General features: G+C 35.4%; 1 protein-coding gene and 1 long non-coding RNA gene across 5 annotated transcripts; one reads left to right on the top strand and one right to left on the bottom strand.

Annotated features, from left to right (window-relative positions):
* Positions 1 to 856: 856 nt before the first annotated feature.
* LOC147282778 (protein EIN6 ENHANCER-like) lies at positions 857 to 4,763 on the top strand. 3 transcript variants are annotated; one of them, XM_086248795.1, is made up of 5 exons: positions 857 to 1,186; positions 1,528 to 1,708; positions 1,957 to 2,024; positions 3,705 to 3,832; positions 4,188 to 4,763. In XM_086248795.1, the coding sequence occupies exons 2-5, from the start codon at positions 1,534 to 1,536 to the stop codon at positions 4,201 to 4,203; spliced, it is 387 nt and encodes a 128-aa protein (XP_086104921.1). In that variant the 5' UTR covers positions 857 to 1,186; positions 1,528 to 1,533; the 3' UTR covers positions 4,204 to 4,763. The 3 variants fall into 3 exon arrangements, with proteins under 3 accessions (XP_086104921.1, XP_086104923.1, XP_086104922.1); XM_086248797.1 differs by having other exon boundaries at positions 3,705 to 3,863; XM_086248796.1 differs by having other exon boundaries at positions 857 to 1,190.
* A 4,559-nt stretch (positions 4,764 to 9,322) lies between these two features.
* LOC147282777 (uncharacterized) lies at positions 9,323 to 13,134 on the bottom strand. 2 transcript variants are annotated; one of them, XR_015122955.1, is made up of 4 exons: positions 12,805 to 13,134; positions 10,234 to 10,308; positions 9,659 to 9,730; positions 9,323 to 9,562 (listed from the first exon to the last, which is right to left on the bottom strand). It is a non-coding gene; the product is annotated as an uncharacterized LOC147282777 (long non-coding RNA). The 2 variants fall into 2 exon arrangements; XR_015122954.1 differs by lacking the exon at positions 10,234 to 10,308 and having other exon boundaries at positions 12,805 to 13,119.
* Between the last annotated feature and the right edge of the window lie 2,307 nt (positions 13,135 to 15,441).

Below are 15,441 nucleotides of genomic sequence, written 5' to 3'. Positions count from 1 at the left end.
GATGAGGGAAGAGGGAAAGAAGAGCATAAAGGGCAAGGCGACGCTGACCGGTAATGAGGCCACCGAAGCTGGAAAGATGGGTGGGTCGGGGAGAGAAGTGGGGTTAGGCTGCTGTTGAAGGTGTTGGTTCAGCACACCAGTGCCGACCATGATGACAATATTCGACATCCATTGACCGATTGAGGGGAGGGGGAGGGGCTGGGTGGGGGGTGGGGGCGGGGAGGGGGGGAGGGGAGGAGAAGGGAAAGGCTGGGGTGGGAGGCGGGGCTAGGGTTGAAGGGCTGGGTGAGTCGGTGCAGGGCCTGGGGGAGGTGTTCGGGTGAAGGGGGGGAGGCCGGAGAGGGATGGAGGGAGGGGTGGGTCGGGTGAGGGGGTTGAGGGGCTAGGTAGGTTCGGTGGAGAGGGTGAAGGGCGCTGGGGGAAGGGTGGAGAAGAAGAATGTTTTTTTTTTTTTTTTTGTATTTTTAAATTTGATTTTTAATTATATTTAAATAAAAAATTTATTTAAAATTCAGATTTAACAGACATTCTAATTTAACAGAAATTATGATGGTAGATGAAAAATTTGCACAATTCTGAAAGATTGGATAGCAAATTGTCGCAATTAAAAAATTGGATGACATTTGCGCACAAGCTTCAAAGTCTGGATGGCATTTGTGTCATTCGGCCTTTAAAATTTAAAAAGTGTTTTCAAATTTTATACGAAACAAGTTTTCAGATTTTAAAAACTATATTTCAAAACTCAAATTTTTAGAATGGATCCTAATTTTTGAAAATATTTTTTAAATAGGATACCAAACGAGGTCCTACTTCTATGTTTTCTATCTGTATCTCATGTTTTTTCAGATACGGTGGAAACGTCTATGAGACGTTTTCAAAATTTATGCATAGTTTTGAATCTATTTTCCAAAAATGATACCCGTGTTTTCCAATCATCCTCACCAAATTTCCAATTCTGATGGATGATAATTTATTTATTATTTACTTTTGGCCACTGTGTTTATCATTCTTGAAGGTAATTCTCCACTGTTTGAATGCTTAATACAGCTTGGGCTCATCTTGCAAAGATGTTTGCTTTCGCATTGGCCATAACAAATCAAACTCCACCAGTGTCGCTTTTGGAGCTGCCGCTGTGGTCACCGTGAACTAACCTAAGTGCTTAATTTACTGGGCAGTGGCACTTTCAGTAAGTAATCCTCTTCTCCTTCCTTTGTTAGAATTGCATAGATTCCTGTGCTTCCTTTGATGCTGTTCCTCAAACCTAAAATGGGTTCATTCAGTTAGTGTCGTAGAAGAAGATAACATTCATTTCAGATCTTTAATTTGGGGCTAGGGAGTTGGCTTGGTTAACTTGGATGAGTTAACTCAGCTAATTGACCGATCCATCTCAACCCATTATTGATTGATTGGTCCCGAGCTAGAGAGGTGGTTCATTAATTTGGGGGTTAGGATTGAATAATTTTGCTTTTGATCTATTTTTGCAATCAGCATTGAAATTAAAACTAGTTTCATATTCATGTTTACAAGGAAAATATGGAGCCAGAGGTGGTTCAAGCAGAGCTGGTGTTGCCAACACACTTGAGCTTCAAGCGCATTCAGATGTACGAGAAGTACCCAAAAGGCCAATCAAGAGGGAGGCATTGGAAACACCTCAAGCAGATCATTCAGGCCGAGAATTACCAGAATTACCCTCCTGAAGAACCCAATTGTAAGTTATAGTTAATTTTTAGACTTCACTTTTTACCCCTTAGACTAATTTTTAATCAAATTGAAAACCCAATTGTAAGTGTTACTATAGTGTATATGAATTGCTCCACTTGTACAGAAAAAAATAGTTAGCTCGTATTTTAAGCATATCAGTTGCAAGCGTTCTATCTCATTTTTTTTTTCTTTTTAAATTTTGTTATATAGTTTGCTTTCCGGTAATATAATTTTTGATTGTCCCATGTTTTGCAGATGTTAATATAGAGTCGCCACCCTCTATGCATCCATGCAAGAGAATTTGTGATATAACAGGATTTGAGGTATTGACATTGTGAAACTTTCCTAGATATGGATATTGGTCTGCATGATTATCTAATTCGATTTAACTACTAAGGGTGTGGGTGGATCATTTATCTGTTTATCTTAAATTTCATATATTCACATGAGTTTCATTCAATGGCTAAGTTTCCTAACAACCCTTTTCTTTCATTCTCTCTAGCTATATTGTTTTAAGTTGTCCACATGAATTTCCAGCCTATGACATTCTTAAAGACACCCTGCTAGCTCTACCAATTTTTTCTCTCTATGCTGCCTTGTCTCTTAAATTTCATATATTCACATGAGTTTCATTCAATGGCTAAGTTTCCTAACAACCCTTTTCTTTCATTCTCTCTAGCTATGTTGTTTTAAGTTAACCACATGAATTTCCAGCCTATGACATTCTTAAAGACACCCTGCTAGCTCTACCAATGTTTTCTCTCTATGCTGCCTTGTCTCTTTGAATAAAATTCTGAAATCTAATGAATTCTTCTTCCCATAATAAATTTAAATCTTTAAGAAACATCACAGCAACCAATAGAGTTCTTATCAGATCAATATTTCTAACTAAATTTCTATCTACATTTCCACAGTGATTACAGTCTGTAACATTTCCACAGTGATCACAGTATGTAATTGGATTATTTTAAAATGAAATATCAAGGAAGATTGTGTTGCTGCGCTCAGAGTCTGTTCTTTAGGTTGAGTCCAGTGTTAGGTCATTCAAGCTTGTTTCAGAATCAAGGCAGGATTTTCTGGGCTAAGCTTGTTCAGGAGGCAATCTGGCCTGTTGATGAGTATCAACTAATTATAAAATTAAATGGCCCAAGTTTAATGAAAATCCATTGAACTTTCAATTTTAAAACTAATAAAGAAACAGATTGTGTTCTATTAAATAGCGATAACATTTTTGGCATAATGAGGCCAATTAGCTGTGGAATACAATGGAATGTTTCTGGGTCATGTTAGGCAGGAACAACATTATTATCTACACTGCTCGTTACTATTGAAGAAAAAATTATTCTAAAAGTAGAAAAATTAGTAGGGACTATGATTGTTTTGAACAACAAATAGGAGATGCTTCATAAAGCTAAAATTTAGCCAAGCAAGTCATGGAGGTAGAACAAATAGGATTGTTTTGATGAACCATATGAGGATTTACATGTAAGTCATATAATTCTCATCAACCGTCAATATCTATTGTACAATCTAAGAAATATAAACATTGTCCAATAAAGAAATAATATTAGTCTTTTTGCTGTAAAAAATCAATTACAAGGCTGCTCTCACACAGAACATCTTACGAATGAAGGAAACCTCTTGGTACATCCATCAATCCTACCTAATGTAACTGAGAAATTTTGCCTGAACTTGAATTGTTAAGAATCCTGCTCGATCAGTGCCTGTACTTGTCCTCAGCTTTATAGATTGCTGATCGAACTTTGATGAGTTTAGCTTGAGCCGTATGTTGTCTGTTGTTGTGTTTCCTGGCATATTGGTATGATTAATGTTTCTAAGCATTCTTGGCCAAAAAAAAAAAAAATGTTTCTAAGCAGAATTTCTATATGATGACAAAGTGAATGATTCCTATTGATCTTAAAAAAAATGTTGAATCAATTAATGCCCATATCTCCTTTTTTTCATCTTCACAGTGGCGAATAATGCTTCTGTGCACCGTGCAGGCACCTTACTATGATCCGAGGACAAACCTCCGCTATGCCAATGCTGATATCTTCAAGCTCATAAGAGCACTTCCGAATGAATATGTTCAAAGATATCTGGCTCTGAGAAATGCTGCTGTCGTTTTGAAGTAACATTCAGACATTTCAGCTCTTAACAGGGTTCACTTTTTCTCAGCTTCTATTTTACTTTAAACTTTAAATATTGTAAAATTTGCCCCTAGATATTATTGGTGTTTTTAAATGATGGATGGAAGAGGATTATTTACTTAAAGCTTATCTACTCTGGAAGTAGGACTCCTTTCTGGTTGCACCTTGCAATTCAACAATAGCTTTTCCACTTCCCAGCATATTGCATAGCATATGATATCCATACACCTTTCCATCTTAAGAAACCACTAAAAAATGTACATATCAAGAAATTCATTCAATAACTCATTGCTTTCAACTCCCTTAAAAGATGACAACCTCTTCGTATTGATGCAGGGCTTCCATATGTTGATTCAAATCATTCAATGGTCTAAACCTCAACGGAAGCTGTACAATTACAAGAGCAAGAGCCCAATGTAGAAGTCCCATACAAAGGAGATGGTGCAGTTGTTACCTACGGGTTGTGGAATAGATTTGTTATGTAAAGTAGAAGTGGTTTGGGTTTGCTTCAATCAATTTCTCATATTTTCAGCATACATTCTGAAGGTTCACTTTTTCAGCTGTTGATTGCACAAGCTCTGGCCCCAAATTTTTTCATCACCCACTTCATCCCAACACTGGAGTTCTGCACTTCCGACCATATAATTCACCAAATGGGGTCATCCCATTACTTGCATGATAGCTATTATTATATGCAAGTTCCATCAGTGGTAAATGAGTATCCCAATTTCCTTTGAATTGCATGACACATGCATGTAACACGTCCTCCAGCGTTTGAATAGTTCTCTCAAACTGTCCATCTGTCTGAGGATAAGGTAGTGCTAAAATGTAATTTAGTAACCATTTCTCGCTGCAAACTAGGCCAAAACTATGTAGCCTTACAATTTTGGCTAATTTCTCCATTAAGTAGGTTGACTTGGTCAGTCGGTCTACAACTACCCAAATGCCGCCATAACTACTTATATGCTTTAATTTTCATTAAGAAATAGGAAGTGGTTGCAAAGGACCTGAAGGCTTTTGATGATCAAACTTTGCTTGCTGGCAAATTTCAAAAGAAATTCTGCTATTTCCCTTTTCATACGATGCCACCAGTAATGCTCTTGTAGCGTACGATGCATTTTAGTACTACCTAGATGCATAGCATAGGCTGAATTGTGAGCCTTCTCAATAATTTCTTTTTTCAAAGCTTCGTTATTAGGTACACATAATCTGTTTCCAAAGACTAAGGCTCCCTCCTCTGGCATTGAGTAATCTGCTCGTAATCCTTTCTCAACTTCTTCTTTTAACTTAATTAATAATCGATCAAGAGGTACTTGATTAATTAGCATAGGCCTCACTTGAAAACTAGCTAATAATGAGTTGTGCATTGACAAATTGGCTCCCAAGGTTCTCAACTCAGTTAATAAGGGAAGCTTGGTGCTTTTCAGTTTTCACACTAAATTGTTATAGATTTTTTTGGTTTGTTTTCATCCATGGGCAATCCGAAAGGGAAAAATACCAAACAAGTTGAAAGACAATTTGGTGGAAGAAAATAGAGAAATTATAATTTGGATAGTAAAATAAATTAGTCAAATATGTTCAATGTTGACCTTATATTGAAGATCTCATTAAAATAAATACAATAATATAATTTTCATAAATATTGAAGTTATAAATTATAAGTTAACCATAATTTAGCTTAATTTAATTATGTACAACAATATAACCAAGGGCGGAGGCAATCGTTATGAGATCAAGATTAAGAAGCTCACGAATATTTATTCTGAATATGGGCGTCGCCTTTAGCGTTTAGGCTTGGTTTCTGCCTTCTGGGTCTGGGTCTCTCTTCTACTCAGTTTTTTTTTTTTTTAATATTAACTTACCAAAATGATGTCGTTTTGGCAAGTTAAGAATTCAAAAAATAAAAAAAAATTATATGCAGATCACGTGAGTCACCATTTCTTCCTCATTTCTCTAATCTTTTTTTTTTTTTTCTTTCAGACATAAACACAAACACTTCGCTTATAACATTTCCCTTGCAACTTCCACCAAGACCCAAGCTTCATGGGATCAAAATTTTCCTTAAGCCCATCATTTATGAGTTCATAGGGTCAATTGACTCCACCTTGGATCCGCCCCTGAAGGGAAGGGGGGCACTATAAAATTTTTAGGAAAACCATAAAATTTTTTTTAAAAAAATATGTATAGAGCTACATGTGAGCTGGGAGCTGGGGCCACCTCAAGCCCACATGTAGCTTCGCCTCTGAATATAAGCCAGTGCACTATTGCAGCTATAGCAAATATGACGACCTATATATGACTATAGCTCTCACTAATCATTGTGATTGACCTAAATATGTTTGAAGGAATTTATTGGTTGAAAATTTAAAGTTAATATGTTTTATTGAAAATATATCAGGTAACTACAAGATGTTGTAATATGCAACACAAATTGTAAAATGTAAAAGTATTCAATTTTTTTTTGGGTGTGGACCGTGTGGTAGAGTTTAGAAATTTTTAAAATAAAGGATATATGTGCAATTTAAGCACTTAAGAAAAGAATTTCTCATCTTCTAATGCACACCGTTGAAAAAAATAAAAAAATAAAAAAACAAAACAACCAGGGAGGAGGGTAGGTGAGCGTGAAAATGGTAGTAGGTGTGGTTGGACTATCATTGTATATGAAAAAACTTAGTTGAAGAAAGCTGAGGCAACGGAATAAGAATGCAAGATTACAAGAGTCGGAAAAGAGATTAATTACAAGAAGAAGACAAAAAATGGGAATATACGAGGAATTGATGGAGATGATAACGGGGTACTTGTATACTTTAAAACTAACTAGTTAATAAGTTAATACAAAACTAACCACCTTGTTGGGCACACTGCACAATGTAATTTTAAAATTTAAACCGTTTATTTTTTAGGCCATGCTTCAAAAATCATTCATGTAAAAAATCTTCAAAATCGGAAGTCATTTAGCCATTTGATTATAATAACAACTATTTCTATATTTTTATAAAAAATACTGATCGTCTATTTATTTGATCTCAATTAGATGACTACATGATTTTCGATTAGTTGATTTTTTGCAATGATGATCTTTGAAGTATGACCTAAATAATTGATGATTCGGATTATGAGATTAGTGATGTGGTAGGCCCAAAAACATGGTTAGCTTCGTATTAACTTACTAATTGGTTAGTTTTAGAGCACTACTCTATAAGTATATATACTAAAAAAAATATATAAATAATAAACCTTAAACCAAACCCCAAAATACCCTAAAAGTTAAAAACTCCAAACCCCAAACAAAAGCCCGAAAAACCCTAATTTCAGGAAAAAAAAAACGTCACATTTCTCTCTCCTCTCCCTCTCCCTCTCCCAGCCGCCCTTTTGACCGGCGAGTGTGGCGCCATCCAACGACCAATAGTGGCGAGACCAACGACAAAAGAACCGTCTACTCCTCCTCTTCCTCCCAGTAGCAGCCATCAACCCAGTAACCCAGCAAAATTGAAAGCCCAGCCCCGAGTCTAATGGACACCCCTCGCGAGCCCACTCATTTTTTGGCGACGTTGTGACTCTGAACCACCTGGGGAAGCTTCCTCTCATTATTTTGAACATGTTGGTGGCTTCAGATTGTTCATCAGACCACCACAACCGCTGAATTGAGCCTCCAAAGCCGCAACTACTCTGACATTGATCTATTCTCTCAGACTCTCTCTCGCCTTTGCCCCTCTGTCTCGGCTTAGGGCCCATACAAATTCGAGCCGACCGGATAAGCTGGTCGAACCGAGTCCCGATTTACTGACAATCCGGTACTGGTATCCAAAAGAGGCATCCAATGGGGTCCGGTTCGGTACTCTGGTTTGGGGATTCCAGTTCAATAATCGGATCGAACCCATCCCTACCACCACCCATTGCCCCTACATCAAAAATTTTTTTTTAGACTGCAATAGTTTGAATTCTAGTTGTTTATGTTGAACTTGAACGCAAAGGGGAGAGTTTTGAAATATTTTTTTTTTTCGATTTTGTTCGGCATTGGTTAGCTGAACAAGTATAAGGATGTTCAGCAGCAAACAATCGATCGGGTAGAAGGATGTTCGGCAACGCACAACCAAACAGGTAGAAGGATGTTCGGTTGGTAACCACCAAACACCTTTTTTTTATAAATTTTTAAGAGGTATTTGGTAGTCTATGGCTAAACAGACAACACTATGTTCGGTGCTTTATTGCCGAAAGACTCACAACATGTTCGGCTCTAGTGTGCCAAACATGTTGCGATTTTATTTTTAAAAAATAAGCATTTAGTCTAATAAAACTCAAAAAAGTGATGAAAATACTTCATTTAAAGACTCTCAAGCCACGATAGACCAGCCACTCCCAAATTTGGACTTATGGATATCCCTCTTAGCAAGATCGGACAACATGTGGGTGACTGGGAGCATTTCACACTCCGCATATGCAACTTTACAGGAGAGCTTTGCAGTATATACTTCTCGCAGCACAGTGGTGGTGAATGGGTAGCTCCATATCATTTGGAGTACATAGACGGGAATAGAACTACTATCTACTCATCGAAAAATGGACATGCGAGCTACCCTCATTCTGGGATTGGAATTAGGAATGAAATTGTTGATTCAAGCGTCCAATATGAAATTGTTGCAGCCGAGTATCTTGGAGAGAGTGGGGTTCGACAATCGTCTACAATTCAAGAACTGAGCTGGATAAGATCATCAATCTTTTGCTTGTGATGGTTATATTCAGTAGAGAACATTTTTGATAAATTTCCAGTTGAGCTTTCAGGGAAGGCCCCACTGGACCAAAGGAAAAGAACAATTGGGTGGGGGACGAAAGATGGTAGCTCTGCTAGTTTAGTAGTGACAGAACAGAACCCACCTTTAAGGATCACTGTTGTTTCATCCTCTGCAGATGTTGTGTTCATATCATATACACGGTTAGTAAATCGTTGAGTTTCATGTGCAGCCTTCTTGTGAGTTGTAACTCTATGTATACTTGTCACTTTTGTGTATATATATTAAGATAATTTGAGTAGGTCATCCGTCATCTCATGGTGCTATTTTTTGGGGCCCAAAGAAAGCTAAATTTCTAATGCCTACATTCTTTGATGTCGAGTGAACCACCAATGCACTCACTTTTTTTGTTATTATATGGGGAAGAAAGATTCCAACTTTGAGAGTTGAGACATGTCTAACCTGATACACACTTGTTTTTGGGACAAATTGTCCGCAACCTAACCAAGAACATATCTTTTAAGTGGCAGGGTACACATGCTACTTGTGCAGTTGTGAATTCTTTCTATAATAAATAGAGCAAATTGCATTAGTGTGTAAAACCATATCTAAAGAAAAAGAAAAAGAAAAAGAAAATAGAACAGTGGGTAATAAGAAGACTAGGTGAGTGGGGAACCATCAAGCACCCCCAAGATACATTTTTAGAATTCACTAGTAATTGTATCCGCACGCTGCTGCGGGTGTGGAAAGCTTGTAAAATGTGCATATATCTATAAAACTGAAATATAAGAATTTTTACATATATATGAAAATCTAAATATTTACAAACACATCAATGTTTCTTAAATAATCTTCAGTTACAAAATGCGGATTCATGACCCCAATCTCCTCGAATTCTACCTCATTTTTTGGATATGCAGCCCAAGGTCAACTTACAGGGAAAAAAATATTTAAGCTCAAGCAACAACTTAATTAATGTAGCTGCAAAAATGATGGAAAATATTTTAAAAGGTGAACATATGCATATTCAAATTATATCCACAAATTGAGAAAAACTTTATTAGGAATAGAACTGACCTCTTGCTTAACAGTACACAAGAGTGGCAAAACAGCTTGAAAGTGATCGTTGCAAAACCAAAACAACAGTACCTACGAAACATGCATTTTTTTTGTTAAAAGTGCAACAGTTGGCTATTCCAATGGACAAATATATAAACCAAAAGAGTTGACCACAACAACAACCAAAGAAATACAAAATCACTGATTGCAAAAAGCTTTAATGAGTTGGGTCTGTAGCCTGAGAACTGCACGGAGATAAGTTGGATATCAATATGTGTATTCTATACTTTGATAATGAAAACCCAGGACAACTCATAGAGGTTTTATTAGACAGAAACCATGTTTTAAAGGGACCATTCAGAAACTAATCTAGAGGCTACATGGAGGGTAATGCTAGAAGTGGAGGCAGGTTGAGAACCCAGTTCATACAACCATATATATGCATGAGCTAACAGAAGATCAGTCAATACACAATTACAGGTTAATTTCTTAGAGTGAAATAACACACCGACCAATACTAAGGGTCATTCATTGAATTGTTTCAAAGACCAATGTGCATGTAGATCTTTAAAATGTATTGAATAGAAATCGACCTCTTGCTTAACAGAATTCCTTAATTAAACAGCTTGACTTCAATGGTCACTGTTGCAAAAGCAGAACAATAGTACCTATGAAACATGCATTTTTTTGTTAAAAGTGTAACAGTTAGTTATTGCAATGGATAAATATATAATCTAAAATAGTTGATTACAACAATAACCAAAGGACAACAAAATTGATATAAAAAGCAAACGAAATGAAAGAAAACATTAAATATCAAAGCATCAGAGAGGAAAACTAAATTAAAAAAAGTACCTCACATGTTTATTGACTCTATAAACCTATTTGGGGAGAAAAAGAAATAAACAAAACTTAACAAAATTAAATCCCTGTTGTAAATAATTTTTTTCTTCGAAAATCCAAGCCGGGACAAAATTTGGAACACTTAAAATCTCTTACAAAGATTGCCATCTCTGTCAACGTAAAGGAAAAAAATTAGTACACTTAAATTCACATGCATTAGGTGGAGGGAAAAAAACATAACACAGCCATTCCACAACAATTACCACTGCTCCAATAACACTGCCAGCCAAAAAAAAAACTGCATTTATCAATCACTTTTTTGAGATCATTAAGAAAAGAACATGGTTGAGATTTGTATTTTTCAATATGATACCCAAAAAGCCTAGACTCAGCAAACTGGCTCTCATTAAGAAAATATCATGTTCTCACTTTTAAGTGCATTTATCAATCTCTTTTTTCGGTTCATTAAGAAAAGAACCATCACAAACCAAGGCTAACTGAGAATCAACATAAACCAAAACCATATTCTAGTCAAATAATTAATTGCATAAACATCAAAGTTAGAACCAATTGCATGATTTCAACCTTAATTAAATAAAAAAGCAAATATAAAGGGTTTAGGACCAACCTTAATTAGAGCTGTTTTTGCGGACTTGTTAATGTTGAAACTAACCTTAAGTTGTAAATCTCAAACACCATTCATTCAGTCTACACTAATTAACCTTCACTTAAGCAACTTAACACAGGAGACTTTATTAATGCAAGTAATCCATAAATGAAAACGATCATTTATGAAAAGCATTTGATATATCTGATATGGACTATTACATGATCATTTGATACATCAGATATGGACTATTTGTGGCTTTATGATCATTCACAGGATATCACCAGAAAATGATCATTTATGCATTTTAAAGATTTATTCATTGAACTATATACACGTCATTTATTTATTGGGGAGTAATTAAATTAAAAATGTCAAAGTTACATGCTTTTATCATTTTTCCCTTAGGCTCTGGATTGTGGTAAATCAGATCGCACTGGATATGCCAAGAAATTAAGCAACTCCAAGTAGATCCTTCAAATGGCTACTTAATGCTGTTGACAAAGCATAGTGATGAAGTTGGTCTACTACTCTTTATCGATCACAAATGGGGTTGTAAAGTAGTTGAAAAATGTATTACAAAAGAGAAAAAAATTTTTAAAAAGGAAGGGAAACATTGTCTTAAATCTCTAAACAGAAACAGTATCATCCTCCTTTAAAGATGTCACACTTTGAGTACATAGTACATACAACAAACAACTTACTTTGGATGCTCAACAACAACTTCAAAAGTATCCAACAAATGAACAAAGTCAAAGTCCATTCAAAATCGGTGAAAACAACACCCAATGTCAGACGTACATGGAGTGGCTACATCAATTGGGACCACAAAGAATAAACACCTAAATTTGCAGACTAAAGGGACCATAAAGGCATAACTAAACGCATATCAATCAAAATGAGACAAATTAAACAATATAAGGAGCCTATAATTTTAAAATAGAGTTGAAAGACAAAAATAAGAAACAGAGTATAATTAGAGGACTATTGCAAAAATTAGTCCTTAAAACATAGTATAGTTCCTTCCTGCACTCACACACACACACTTAATGATCCGAAAAAAAGAGATTGACTGGGAGAGCTCTCATTAAGAAAATACCATGTTGTACACCATTTCTCAAATTCCTTTGTAACAAATTATTGCCAATTTCTCTGCTGTGTTTAGTGTCTTTTGCAATGGCCTCTCATGGGTTTAGAGTAAATAAACCATAAATATGAAAATAACGAAGAATCGCCAAAAAATTAAAATGAAGATGAGAGATGAAGATTACAAATTTGAGATCGTCAATTCATAAGGTCAGTGAACGAAAATGATCATTTTATGATAGTGTCTAAATAAATAAATCGAATTTTATTAGTCTCTTGCATGGTCTCCTTTAATATTAGGCATATTTACAAATAAACAAATTGAGTCTTAGATGCATCCCATTCATTTTGCCTGAAATTTGAGGGTGTAGCTAGCAGCTGTTTACATGGGGAGGCAAATAAAGAACATAAGCAGAGGTTACTTGATTTTCTTCTTGGTTATATCAATATATATAGTTGAAACCAATGATTAGATACTTAGATGGTGTTATGTATAGGTATTTAATATCTAGCTGAAGCCAAAAGTTGATTTACAAATAGATATATAAAAATAAGCTGGGAAGCTAGCTCCTGGATGTCAGTAAGCAAAAATAATTAAACTATCCTAAATTCATAAAAACAAACTCACAGGCTGGTGGAAGGTCGCGACACCGCCGAAATCGAAGTCAACGCTGGCGAGAGGCTCGGATCGGACTGGCTCGATCCGCGGCCGTCACTTGCTTTCTGGGTTGATTGTGACCATCGAAAGCAAGAGGAGGAAGAAGCAAGCTCGAGGTGGGTGGTCTCGCCGAAATCCCTCGTCGGACGGCAATGATTCGAAGAGAGAGAAAGAAAGAGTGAACGGGGAAAGAGAGAGAGGGTCTGATGAAAGCAACGGGATAGAAATGAGTTCTCACAAGTCACAGCCAATACCAAGTCAAGGTGAATGACCAAAAAGGGCACACCAAACCCTCACAATTTCAAGATGGCAAACATATCAAAAAAAAAAATTTATGTGAGGCAAACCGCAAAAGCAAAAGTAAGGTTGCCTATCTTCGGATCGGTATTGGGGCTTACGCTTACGGCTTACCAAATCAAAATAAAAAAATTTGGTATTTTTTAATTTTGATATTTTTTGGTTTCGGTATTTCTTAGTTCAGTAATTTTTGGTAAATTTCAGTTTTCGGTTCGATTTCGATAATTTTGGTATTAGATATTTTCGGTGTATCTTCGGTTTATTTTTGGTTTACTTCGATATATCTTCGGTTCATTTTCAGTTTAATTATAATAATATTAATTATTATATACCAATATAAATTAAAATTTAATCAAATATGATGCATAAAATATAATGTTTGATAAATATATATTTGCACGAGTAGTATTGGTAATTTAGTATAGTACTAGCATTTTACCCTAGTAATAATATATACTAGTATAATTAGTTTAATAATATGTATTAGTACATATCCTATTAATTTAGTATGTATATATACCGATAAATATGAGTGTATATATATATGCATTACTTACCTAAAAATGAGATTTTTATTTTTCTAAAAATAATAACATTTACTTTATTAGAGAATGACTCTATATCTTAACTCACACTTTTGATAATATTAATATGATAACATTATACAATTATATTTTTTAATAGTTGTTTAAGATATTAGTAGTTTAATATTTATTGTACCACTAATATAATAGTATTATATAAGCATATATAACTAAATTTCGGTAATTGTTTCAGTTTTTTGGGTATATATTTCGATTTTTTTGATAATAATCGATTCGATTTCTTTCGGTAATCGGTCGGTTTACCAACTTTTTTCGATTTTTACCAAAACCAAACAAACTTTTTTCGGATATTTTCGGTTTCGAATTTTCGATTTTCGAATTGTGAAAATCGGTATACCAAACCAAAAAAATTCGGTCGGTAATCGGTCGGTTCGGTAAAAATAAACCAAAGGGCAGCCCTAGGCAAAACCAAAAGGATGGCAAAAACGTTAAAAAAATGAAAAGGCAATAGCAAAAAAAAAGAGGCGGTGAATGACCAAAACAGGCCCAAATAACCCACTAATTACAATGGCAACCAACTTAAAAAAAAAAAAAAGGGGGCAAAAAAGGAAGAACACTATTTATAAGCTACAGTAATGACTTTGTTCAGTTTTAGTGTATAGGTAATTTAACATTCAGTCGTTTTGTTTGTCAAATTCTGAACTTTTTGTTAATAAATTTAACAGAAGTTAGGATTTGAATCAACTCAACATACAACTAAAAGTTTAAGGGGTTAGATAGCATATTTTAACGTTGCTATAATGGTACATCATCCAAAAGTCAACCAAAAAAATAAAAGCATACTAATGAAATTTACTAAGTACAAGGAACTTGTATCTCCTGGCCCAAAAAAGAAAAGAAAATGAACTTGTATCTAATCCATCAAAAATATATTCCGAACACGCTACGGGCCATGGGCCTCAGCTCCATACACGTTTTGGGCCCACGTTCTTTACTTTAAAACGATGAAAACGGTCCAGTCGGTCGGTGCTTAGAGGGTTGTTTCGTTGTTCAAGAGCTCCTCGGCATTTGAAAAAAAAAAAAAAAAGAGCTCCGCGGCAGCATCACAGATTTCGGGGTCCAATTTTGTCTCTTCAAAACCTTCTATTACAATTCTAATTTCCATATTTGACTTTTTTCAACGAAGTTCATTAATTTTTTTTGGCAATTCTCTGGTACTATATGATGCAGTTTTGTGTTGAGCTCACTGCAGCGGTACTTAAATAAAGGATCCAAAAATTTATATTTATTTGAGACCCATTTCGTAGTTTTGTAGTTCTGAGGCCATGTAATATGAATGCATCTCGTTTCAATTAGCCTGAACTTGATGATATGTGACTGATAAGATAGCTTACTGCAGTTCGACAAAGATCATGGATGAAGGGAAGAGAAAATCCTTTGGTTGTAAGTTGTAACGCAGTGTCTTTTCTTTTGATTACTACAGCGGGCGGTGTTGCTTTGAGTGCTCTTGATGAACTTGCCATTTGTTATGACTGTATCAGACTAGCAGGTATGTTTCAGAGTTTATGGGACTTTTTCCTTTTCGTATGTCTTAAGAGAATGTGATAGATCTGTTTTCTCAAATAGGGAATAGGCTTAGGTGGTTAGATTCTGGATGCTTCTAATTTGGAATCTAAGCTCTTAATTGAAAAGGAGGTTTTCATTTCTTGTATTTGGACCAATTATATGACTGGTTCTACTAATTAGATTAAGGGACCTTCTATCA

This window comes from Dryas octopetala, chromosome 6, assembly GCF_963921425.1.
Source record: "Dryas octopetala chromosome 6, drDryOcto1.1, whole genome shotgun sequence".
NCBI classification, from domain to species: domain Eukaryota; kingdom Viridiplantae; phylum Streptophyta; class Magnoliopsida; order Rosales; family Rosaceae; genus Dryas; species Dryas octopetala.
Note: the sequence above shows the minus strand (reverse complement) of the source record. Positions and strands in the feature narration are given on the sequence as shown.